At 34.8% G+C, this 11,931-nt stretch overlaps 2 protein-coding genes across 3 annotated transcripts; one reads left to right on the forward strand and one right to left on the reverse strand.

Moving 5' to 3' along the window:
- Nucleotides 1–1,425: 1,425 nt before the first annotated feature.
- On the forward strand, nt 1,426–6,300 carry LOC122302719 (kelch repeat-containing protein At3g27220-like). Its single transcript, XM_043114117.1, has 7 exons — nt 1,426–1,792; nt 2,074–2,262; nt 2,582–2,811; nt 3,585–3,755; nt 3,991–4,096; nt 4,497–4,703; nt 6,004–6,300. Exons 1-7 carry the CDS (start codon nt 1,568–1,570, stop codon nt 6,166–6,168), a joined length of 1,293 nt encoding a protein of 430 aa, XP_042970051.1. The 5' UTR covers nt 1,426–1,567; the 3' UTR covers nt 6,169–6,300.
- A 261-nt stretch (nt 6,301–6,561) lies between these two features.
- LOC122302718 (ribulose-1,5 bisphosphate carboxylase/oxygenase large subunit N-methyltransferase, chloroplastic) lies at nt 6,562–10,815 on the reverse strand. 2 transcript variants are annotated; one of them, XR_006240509.1, is made up of 13 exons: nt 10,299–10,814; nt 10,159–10,234; nt 9,634–9,839; nt 9,441–9,527; nt 9,073–9,165; nt 8,749–8,903; nt 8,528–8,612; nt 8,356–8,442; nt 8,143–8,262; nt 7,706–7,807; nt 7,415–7,585; nt 7,240–7,326; nt 6,562–6,897 (listed from the first exon to the last, which is right to left on the reverse strand). XR_006240509.1 is itself a non-coding variant. In XM_043114116.1 (13 exons), exons 1-11 carry the CDS (start codon nt 10,683–10,685, stop codon nt 7,418–7,420), a joined length of 1,566 nt encoding a protein of 521 aa, XP_042970050.1. In that variant the 5' UTR covers nt 10,686–10,815; the 3' UTR covers nt 6,562–6,897; nt 7,240–7,263; nt 7,415–7,417. The 2 variants fall into 2 exon arrangements, 1 of the variants encoding a protein (XP_042970050.1); XM_043114116.1 differs by having other exon boundaries at nt 7,240–7,263; nt 10,299–10,815.
- Between the last annotated feature and the right edge of the window lie 1,116 nt (nt 10,816–11,931).

Raw genomic sequence — 11,931 nt, forward strand, 5'->3', positions numbered from 1 at the left:
TCTAAGCCCTTGGGCTTCGACAGAGGCCCATCTCATTATGGAGTTTTATTTCTTTTAAAAAAAATCATAATCGTATATTGTTAATAATAAAAATATGAGTCTTTTATTTGATAAAAGTTAAGATGTGGAAATGTTAGTATTTATTAATATTTAATTAGCTATATTATCTATTTATTATTTTTCTTATATTTTATATTGGTTTGAGTAATCAATCTAAATTATTTAATTAGTATTTAGTATGATTTTTAATACCTATAAACAATGTGGATATCAATTGGCCACGGTTGATTTAAGGTCACGGTAGCTTTCAAATTTAATGGACAATTAATTATTTGAAAGCTCGAGTTGACCAGCAAGTCATAACAAACATTATCAAATTTCTTTTTCTATTCTTCTTTAGATCTTGAAACTTTATTTTTTCGAAAAATGTTAGTTACAGTTGAGAGTATATAAGCATCGTGTAATATTTTTAAAAAATAAATAAATATAAGACTCTGATTCAAAAGAAAAAAAATTAATTTTTTAATAATAGACTCCACTCTTTTTAAACCGACTTCATAATGCTTACACATTTCATAACTATATATAACATTATTTAATTTATCCTCTCATTTAAATTTAATTTTTAAATTAATAAAAAGAGCCGATTCAACATAATCTTAACCAATGGATATTAAATGGGTGTAAATAAATTTGTACATTGGAATTAGTAACTGAATAGTTTAGTAGTCGTATTACATAAATGTTAATAGTTTAAGAAGTTAAAAAATGATTTTTCCTTAATTTAGTTAAAATAAGGAGATGTGGACCCCATTTCAAGAACATGTCATCATGGTTTATGCCGAGAATTTGGGGTAGATGGATTGATAAGGAATAATGAGCTTAAACTAGGAGTTGTCGTTTTACCCCATTTGGGATTTAACCCATTGAGACATACACAAAGAGCCTCATTGACTTGCTTGAGCCGGCCTTGTGCCATCGATAGTACATAATTTGGTGATAAGAAATACCTAAGTCTCAAATTCTCTCTTCACATCTCATCTTATTTTAATATTTTAATATTATAAATATAAATATTTTAAAATTTTTTTATCTAATTATTATAACTTTCACAAATTTATTAAAAAAATTTAAACTTTTTCAAATTTTAAAATGAAAATTATATTTTAATAATATTTTAATTTTATAAATATTTTTATTTAACTTTTTATCTATTATTTTTTAAAATCTAATAAAATAATATATTTTATTATTATTTACAAATCATTTAATTTCATCTTATTATCCAAACCCCGAGTAAAAATGATCACTATGATAAGTAGTAAACTCAGAACGAGAACGACATCCCGTTCGTGAAAAGAATCATGGCCGTTTATGTTCACTTAAAATCACCGGCAAAAGTTTTTTCTTCACCGGATATACCTCTTTGAAACTACAACTTTAAACGAAAAACCATTGGCGCCGCACTTTTTGCTCCTCCTGATTATTTCTGTCCTTCGATCACCGACTCCCTCCATTTTTCCACATAAATGGATCACGCATGGTTCTATCGGTATTGTTATGAGAAATGGCCAGGTTTAATCGCATTAAACACCATTCTTCCACCGCAAAACTAGTGTTTCTGACATCTTTCGCAGGCCTCCTTGGAGTGGCTCTCGTTGTGCATTTTATTTGGGCTTCGTCATCCTTTTATGTTGCTTCTTTTTATTCGTCCGTTGCACCGATCTGGGTGCTCGAGAAATCTGGGGTTGTAGTTGTAACGAATGTCACCACCACCAAGATAGCTGACAAGGTGAGCACACTAACCAACTGGCAAGTTTTGTGGATACCCATCTTGAGTTCCAATTCCGTTTATGTTTCACTGGACCAAAAAAAAAAAAAAAAAGTTGACAAAACTGAGGTTGTGAAATAAATAACAATTTCACAATCCCAGTTTGTAAATAATTTTCTTTAATCTCTGCTTGGGTGGTACTTCCTCATTCTGATCATATACTCACTTAGTGATTGCCCTTGTTGCTCAACTCCTCTAATTGAAGTCTGTTGTAATTGATTATTTCTGTTTTACATATGTAGAGAGAGAATGCCAAGGAGAAAAAAGAAGGCACTCCTGAGAGGTTCTTATCCGCAACTTATGCTGATTTACCTGCACCTGAATTACAATGGGAGGAGATGCCACCAGCACCGGTACCTCGTCTTGATGGAGCAGCGATACAGATTAAAAATATTTTTTATGTGTTTGCGGGATACGGTTCTCTTGACTATGTGAGATTTTGTCCATAACTTGCTTGTTCAATGTTTTAGTTCACTACTAAGTTTTTGCTTTTCCAATTTTCCAGGTTCAATGATAGTTCATGATTCAATAGCATATCATTGGCACATTGACCTTTCTGTTCTTGGGCCATGATTATAATTCTTTCACCCTCTTATAAACACCCCAACTTCGCATATATTGTAACTTACTAATTGAAGAAGACGCTCAAAATTGTGATCAGACTTTTTCCAAGGAATATTTTATTGTAATTTAAGGTATTAAGTTACTGATATAGATCATCTCTTTTATGCACATGTTTATGTCTGGTAGGTGCACTCTCATGTGGACATATACAATTTTACAAGTAATACATGGGTAGGGAGGTTTGATATGCCGAAAGAGATGGGTCATTCACATTTAGGAGTGGCAAGTGATGGAAGATACATATATGTGGTCTCTGGACAGTATGGCCCCCAATGCAGAGGGCCCACAGCTCGTACATTTGTTCTGGACACTGAGACAAAGAAATGGAGGAGCATGCCACCATTACCAGCCCCTCGGTAGGTGAATTGATTACAATTTGCATGAAAGGAAATTTTGCTATTGCTATATGGGAAATGCACTTGTTTGTTGTTATTATAAAAAAAAATATATGTTTACATTCTAAGTTTCAATTCTGTTTTCTTTACAAGTCCATTGTGTTGTGCTGTAGTTAGCCAAGAGTGAAAAATTATGAGTGCTCATGCTTGCATTTCTCTGTTTCATGTGTGCATGTTTATGCACGAGTTTCCAGAGACATGCATAATGTGACTCTGCCACTGATCATATTGCAAGTCTATTAGAACTGTATGCTTCAAATGTGACAGTTGTAGACAATTTGACTGTTAAGAATCACGAACCCTATGGCTGCATTAAGATGCAGTTTGGTTGCCTCAGTGCTTAATCATAGATTCATTACAGATTTCTTTCTTCTGTTACTGTGTTGTCAATTTGCCTTATTTGCTAACCAAATCTGCGTCAAGATAATTTTTTGGGTCACTTTTTATCACATTTCAGCTGCATTGAAGCAGTGGAAAGAGCATTCCTGGACTAGTTTCGGCATGTGCTAACATATGGCTGCAGTCATATTAGTCATTGTCGAGAAGATCCAAATTCTCAGATTAGCATTTCCTGAAACAACAGATTATCAGTTTTCTAAATTGCACACGATTGATATTTCTAAACAGTTTTTTTTTTTTTTTGGTGTCTGACTTTGACACTGCCAATCAATTGAGCTGCCATCAGGGTTCTGTGGTAGCAGAATATTAGAGTACTTAAGCCAGGAAATTTTCAGGTATGCTCCAGCGAGTCAGTTATGGAGAGGCAGACTCCATGTGATGGGCGGCAGCAAGGAGAATCGCCACACACCTGGGTTGGAGCACTGGAGTATTGCAGTGAAGGATGGCAAAGCATTGGAGAATCAATGGAGGACTGAAATACCCATTCCCCGTGGGGGACCGCATAGGTTTGGCAACTGCCTGATTTATGTGATGCTATTGGCATTTCTGTTGGGACATTTAAAACATGCATTTCGTTCAAGTTGCATCAAAATTGTTTGTTTGGTTAACATGAAGGTATACACGGGACACATTATAATAGAAGTTACACGAAAAAATTATCTCACTGGCTGACGAATATTGGGTGAACCTTTTTCTTCAATTGTTCTCCCCTTATTGAAGGCCAACTTTTTATATTCACAGGGCTTGTGTCGTGATCAATGATCGGCTTTTTGTTATTGGTGGTCAAGAGGGTGATTTTATGGCCAAACCAGGCTCACCTATTTTCAAGTGCTCACGCAGGCACGAGGTATTATGGGTTAAGTTATTGTGCTTGGATGTTTGGTTAGTCTTAGTTATTTTGGCATGAACAGGATTTAGGCATTTTGTTGGAATAATCTTTGACTTGCACTTTTTTCTATTAATCTTTCTTTATACTATTCTTTTTCTTCTCTATTGTTATCTTGCTTTTTATAGCTTATATTCTTCACTGACTCAGGTAGTGTATGCTGATGTTTATATGCTGGATGATGAAAAGAAATGGAAAGTGTTGCCACCTATGCCAAAACCCATCTTCCATATGGAGTGTTCTTAGGCATTTGTTGGAATAATCTGACTCGCACTTTTTTTTATTAATCTTTCTTTATACTATCCTATTTCTTGTCTATTGTTATTTTGGTTTTTATAGCTTATATTATTCACTGACTCAGGTAGTGTATGCTGATGTTTATATGCTGGATGATGAAAAGAAATGGAAAGTGTTGCCACCTATGCCAAAACCCAACTCCCATATAGAGTGTTCTTGGGTAATTGTCAACAATTCAATCATCATTACTGGAGGTACAACAGAAAAGCATCCGGTGAGCAAAAGAATGGTCCTGGTTGGGGAGGTGTTCCAGTTTCATTTAGACTCACTGGTATGACCTTGTCTGACTTTTAGAAGACTCCAGAGAAAATGATATGCATATCGTTCTATTCAATCTTTTATCCTCTTTTGGAGCCTTCCTGATTAACAAAAAAGATTCAGTTGGATTAAGTAGACATAAGAATGTAATTCCTCTGGGTAGTTAATTGTTTATAGAGGGGACAGTGAATGGATCAGTTACGAAGACTTTTAGGTTATCTAGAGACTTTTCTTTTGTGAAACTCTTCCTGTTTCTACGCATAGTTTCCCATCCAATTTGTTTGCAGCTGTGCTCTTGTTCTCGTGGAACATTCAACTTCACTCAAGCGATTCAGTACTGGTGCAGTTACTGGTCTTTGTTTCAAATGTCGGAACCATCTTGGTGAACCTTTTCTCTTGTAGTCAACCGGTAGCTTCTCATGGCTGTACTCACTTCTTATCCTATCCTCTCTTTTTATGCAAGATCATGAACCTGTCTTCACATGGCGAACCAAACCCAAACAAGCTTTAGGCCTCGTTTGGATAATTATCTCAACCCATCTCATTTCATTTCCTTCTCAAATATCACTCAAATACAAACATTTTTCAATTTCAAATTTTCAACTTTTTCATCTAGTCATTACCTAATCATTACAACTTTTCCAAATTTTTAAACAAAATACAAAAAACAATTCAACTTTTTCAAATCTCAAAATAAAAATAATATTAAAAAATTATATTCTAACAATTTTTTAACTTTTTAATATTTTTATTTAACTTTTATCTCTTATTTTCCCAAAATCCAATAAAGCATATTAACTCAAATCATTTTATTACTATTCACAAACTATGTCACTACTATTCACATATTTCTCATCTCATATCAACATCCAAATGAGGCCTTAATCTGGTACCTTTTAATCAGAAAAAGATAAACATTTATCTTATCAGATGTCCATTTTCCTCATACTGTCATTCTACTCGTTTTCTTCTTACCTATGTCATTCTACTCGTTTGCCTATACTATTGCTGATGGTAGTTAACTCTATGGAAATGCTCGACACTAATCTTCAACCATTTCTATATCTTTATATAATCAGTCACATAAATGGTTAGTGATTCAGAAGAATTTTCCAATGGAATCAATTTTGTTTACTGATTCTTGATGTTTATCTTTAAATATGCCACTCACTTCAGCTCTCTAGAAGAGCCAGATTGGATTTGTGATTACGTAATAGTTTGTCAAACATGTTTGCTGCATCATATTCTTACTTCACATGTTCGATTACCTTGTTTCTCATCGTTTAACATTTACGTTTGCTTACCAAAAACAGACATGGTCGGTGATTGGAAAGCTTCCTTTCCGTATAAAAACCACATTAGCTGGTTTTTGGGATGGATGGTTGTATTTTACATCTGGACAGAGGGACTCGGGACCGGATAATCCACGGCCGAAGAAGGTCATTGGAGAAATGTGGAGAACTAAATTAAGTTTGTGATCAAACTTGCCTCGTCAAACCATTTTTGGAGTCGGTACCGCCAGTTCGAAGCTTTTTGTTCAAGAATATACCCTTAATTTATTCATAACTCTTCACTTTTGACGGCAATGAAAACTGAAGTCTTTACATAAACTGATACTAATGCTCTAACGCCATATAACTTAATGTACACAATGATAAGAGAGTTGATAATGCTAAAATTTGCGTATTCTTCGTCTTTGCATGTTAGTGGGATCTTGGCTCGCCAATTTCCCAACGGAACAGTTGCTTTAGGCCCCTAGGTAACTGTAATTTGAAGTGCTCAATTGCACTCCAACGAATTGAGCATAAAAAAATAGAAAAAAAGAAGCAGCAAAATATCAAGTGGTATGCATCCTTTGCTAACACCTCACAGCACTCAAATGATTATTTATTTGATTATTCATAATTGCATTTACAAAGAAAAATAATATCCAAAAATATTTGCAAACCTACATGGAATATCCTTTTTCTATTACTCATTCACAAAGTGGCGGTGATTACATGGTCATTTAAGGATACAGTTACACCTTTTGAGGAAAGTAGGAGCAAGGGGAAGGTTAAGGGAATGGGGCGAAATACGCCGAGAAAATTAATAAAACATGGAGTTCTGAAAATGCCTGATTCTCTCTCTTTAACGGCTACTAGAGCCAGTGATTAATTATATTGCATTCTATGACTGCACCAAATTGTGCAGATTCATAGATGTACCTGCAAGGTAAGAAACTTAAGTCAATCAGAGTTCAGAGCCTGATCATTTAAAGAGTATATTATGGCAGACAATCATCTTTGCCATACCGCAATGAATTACATATAAACAGTTTAATGTTATAGAAATTTCTGCATTTCATTTAGATTATCCAGACAGATCTCTGGAAACCACATCTTTTCCAGTGTAATCATGGACCAAAAACATTTAAGTTGTATACTTGAAGCATTGTGCTATAAATTTTCATGTCATAGGGCAGAAATGAATGGGAAAACTGGTAAATGCAAGTGTATTAACTTGGTTTCTAATAGCCCATTACATTCATGAGATTTAAATTGACTGACCTGGATTGTTTTCTTCCATTTGAACTGATATATCCAAGTACCGCAAAGAAGTTCCAAAATTTTCCAACAATACAAAGGATTGGGTTTCTGTAAAACGTTATTATCAACACAACTTGGATGAACAGGATAAGCAATATGCATGCACATCAGAAGAGAGAGAGAGAGAGATAGATGCCTTTTATTTCAATAGAGGGGCATAAGGAGTTGGGCATGGCGATACGGTGTGATCTGGTAACTGGTCTATCAAATCAACTGCCGCCTGCTGGCATGCATTAAGCATTTTCTTTTCCAACTTAATAAGCTGAGTAGCAACTCGCTTCCTTGGGTTCAGATTACTGTCTGCCAACTAATGTAACAGACAAAATCAACCAAAATGAAGCCAAAAAAAGATTAAGTTTAATCAACATTCAAACAACTTTTTCTTTTATAAGTAACATTCAAACACATTAAAAGAAGCTAAGATTACCAAAGACTCATCTTCGTCCAGCGAAGTAGGGTAGGCAGCAAGCCGTGTAATAAAATAATCAACAAGTTGGTCCAACACTGCGCGTTCCATACAAGGGCTCACCTGTAAAATGCAAAACATGTCACCATATGAATTAAAAAATTAAAAAAAAAAAAAAAAAGATTCATTCTGCATTGCTAAATATAGATGGCTGATAATCACAATTTACCAGACCATTGCCCTGTAATTTAGGGGAGCCAATAAGGTTATTACATGAAGTGTTTACAGTTCTTTGATCATCAACAGTAAAAATGCATGTCCCTCCATCATGTGCAGTATAATTAGGCACGATCAGTGCAGGCCTCGAACGTACATGATGACACATTACGACTCCAAGTGTGCAACATGATAAAAATTGGACTCATATCCTAAAAGTGAATTTAATGACACAAACTTACTGGACAAATAGGTCCTTGAGAAGAAATAACAGATTGCATCTCAGAAGGATCTGAAACATATCCCAAACGCAGGTAAGGAAGCATATCCAAGACAGCTTCTTTTTCCTTTCCCACATACACCTGCAGAGGGAAAACATTAAATCAACATATAAATTACCAAACGTTGGTCTTTGCCCCCTCCCTGCCCTCCTAACAAAAATACTTGAACCATACGTGAAAAACTTGAACTGATAGTTTTCCATTTCTTTGTGCAACCATTCTTTTATCCTGGTATTGGGGATCCTCAGTATTTAAAGCAGCCTGGAACATACAACATAATAATACGTATATCAACACCACTGAGCAGTAAAGTTGAAACTGCAAATTGAAAATATGCATATTTTACCTCAATTACCAAACGATCATAGCGATTATCTTCATCAACGAAACCATAGTTCAAAAGCAATTTTGAGTTTGGCTGTGGTCCACACCTGCAGGTGAGAGCTACTTCAATTTTTAAAGAAGATGCTAAAGCCAGCTAAAAGAGGCAAGGCTACACAATCAAGAGTAAAAGAGCAACTTATACTTATGGCAAGTTACATGATCTTAAGTAAACAAATATCATACCAAACAACAATGGATTCACCAGCCTTGTACGGTCTGTCAACCACTAGTTCAACAGCACCATCAACAGCAGTTAACATTGCCTTGCAGTTGCTTCTGTAACCCAGCAACGGTGGTCCAAGAGGAACCAAAGCAAATCTCCTTGCCAAACTAACTTTCTGAATTCAGAAGGGGATCAATTATCAATTTGGACACTCAAAAAAAAAAATTTTTTTTTTTTAAAGTTGCTAAAATAGCAGCTGATGCTCCCTAAAGAAGGGTGAAGCGTGGCTAAGAATGCTTTCAGAACTTAAAAGCATAAATGTGCCCAAACAGGTTGAATCTTACTTGTAAATGTACCACACAAGACTGAACCGCCACAAATGCTTGTTTGAATATCTCAAATGTAAAGGCCTCAGTAGGAATATCATATGGGTATTGCTGCAAAATCCAAAAAATGAAAAATACAAAATAAAAACAGGGATCACGATGATTTTTTATTTTTATTTTTTATAAGTAAGAAGTAAATTTTATTGAAGTGAATGAAGATAGGCAAAGCCTATGTACACAGGAAGTATACAGAAGAAATGCCTAAGTACATTCTAATAGTGCTAAGTTAAAGACAGGGGATCACAATGATATCACATCATGAACTCAAAATCGGAAACAGAAGTTTTATTTCTACTGCCTGATAAAGATATACACAAGAAGCTTACCTGAAACAGAGACCCAGCCATAAACCAGACGGTGTCAAGTTCATTGTACTCCCTTTTAATTCCTTCAGCCCTTTCAAGAACCTCATCCTAATCCATCACAACCAGAAAGCAGTAAACTTTACTAACTGCATTTGCCAACTTAACTAAATAGTAGCAGAACCTAACAACGGCTAAAATGAAGAGTTTAAAGTACCCTTGTGGGACTGCCTGTCAGGTAAGCCAACTCTGCTTCTGACCATAGAAGGGGAGATTCCACTGCAAGCTGTCCCCTCCCTCGCTGACGATCCAGCTCTCTAATGTATGGGAACCAGAAAGACTTCTTTCCTTGCTTCTTCTCGTACATAAGATACAATGCCAAGCATGCCAATTCCGACAATTTGTTCGTAGTTAATAATTCCGCTGCATGAAGGATAAAGTAGCTGATACAAGTTAAATGGATGAATGATGCCTACATTTTTCCAAAATGTTTGAGCTTTAAAGAAGAATGTGAACACCACGGCTAATCATAGTACACAGCTCAGACTACCAACCTATCAACCACGTTTGTGACTGCAACCCTCATCTATTACCCTTTCGAGGGCATAATCTCTAAATCGATCGAATTCATTAACAATGACATCATCTTGACCAGCAAAAACGCTTTAACCCTAACACGAATATATCACTTCCAAGATTGAAAACAAGACGAACAACGGCCCAAACAAAAACTGCACCTTACCAATGGTCTCGTTCCCCAAAACTCTCTCAAGCGTCACTACCAGGGAATTCGGAACAGAGAATGCAACATCACCCACCTGCAATAACAATAAGTCATAAACCAAACCAATCAAAAAGCCACGAATTCCACACGTTTCTCACCTGAAGATCTTCGCTCGCAGCGACGTAATGGATAGACCTGTGCTTCTCATCGTGCGAAGGCCTCTCCTTGAGCACAACCTTGCAAGGAGGGAGCCCATTCTTGTGCATCCAAGACTTCAAGTCCCCAAACTCCTCCTCTTTCTTGCTCACAACTTCCCCATGCTTTGGCTTCTCATCTTTTCCAGCTACCAAGGTATCGAATCTGCAAGCCGAGCACAAATTTTTTCGGCGAACCGAACGAAAGGAAGACAGGAGCCGAGGGTTACTCCGAGCCGAGATTGAAACTCTAGAGAGAACCGAGAGAGGACGATGTGAAGAAGAAGAAGAAGAAGACGAAGAACGAATTGGAGATAAAATGCATTTACCGTGTATATGACAGACTTCCATTAGGGTTAGGGTTGAGGTTGAAGAAGGTACGGGGTTTAGGAAGCAGTGGAGTGTTGTTTTGAATGTTAGATATTTTTCTTGGAAAATGAAATTAAAATGCTTTAGGGAATTAACATCTGGTTGTGGATAAGGGAGGGGAAAGCCGTTCGACAGAAAACTGACATTTAGGAACAATATTATATACAATCGTAAAATTATAAACGTCGTATAATTATTTTAAAAGAAAGTAAAATTTATAATTAAAAAATTATTTTTTTATGTAAATTTTATATTAATTTAATTTTTTTAAAATGACTGTACGTCACTTGAATAATTATGACTGTAAATATTATTTTTTAAATAAATAAATATTTCGAATTTTATAAAAATAAATTTAATTACTTATTCTTTTTTTAATTCTAATCTTTCTGAAATAAAAAATATTATTGAATCACGATGAATTGTCACAAACTCAAACACCCTAATTTTATTTGAGAAAATCATGATTATTTACAAGTTGCAGCCTCCATATTATATAAGTATAATTGATGCAACGTATTTTAAATTAATTTTATGTCAGTCACCTTGAAAAATAAAATTACGATTAAAGACAAACAATAATAATCCTCATTTTTATCTTAAATAGGCATAAATAATTATAATGAGCGTAATAATTTATTTGATAACACATTTGATATTATGTGCTAGGGATGGACAGCGAGGCCGTACCTTCCCAGTCAGCCTCGCCCATGCATGGATGGGCGGGCTACCCCGCTCCACTAGTTCAGAGGTGAGAGCTCCCTCCTATAAGGAAAACAGCATATCCGTTACTGTATATGATATTATTTTAAAATTAAAAGTTTAATAAATTACATAAAATTCATCTTAATTTATGAATTCGGATATATAATTTACTGTAATACTTCTCTTTTTATAATAATTTAAAAAAATCATTTTTGTAGACTTTCGTAACATTATAACATAAGAGCATTATTAATAGATTAGTCAAATGCTAAATTCATTCCCTATTTAGTTATTAGATTCCAAAATACTTTAAAATTAGTCAAAGTCTAAATATTTAGACTTTAGTTAAAGTAAATATCAAAACTATTTTTAAATTTGCTTGTTACCGTAGTTTTACTAAATGTTTATTTTATCCATTATTTATCTCTTCATCAATCCCCTTCATCATTTAACTTAACTCCAATCACTGTTTTTATAGAAAATCTACTTCATACAATTCAAATAAAAATAAATTATAAAATGA

This window comes from Carya illinoinensis, chromosome 3 (assembly GCF_018687715.1).
Source record: "Carya illinoinensis cultivar Pawnee chromosome 3, C.illinoinensisPawnee_v1, whole genome shotgun sequence".
Lineage (NCBI taxonomy): Eukaryota > Viridiplantae > Streptophyta > Magnoliopsida > Fagales > Juglandaceae > Carya > Carya illinoinensis.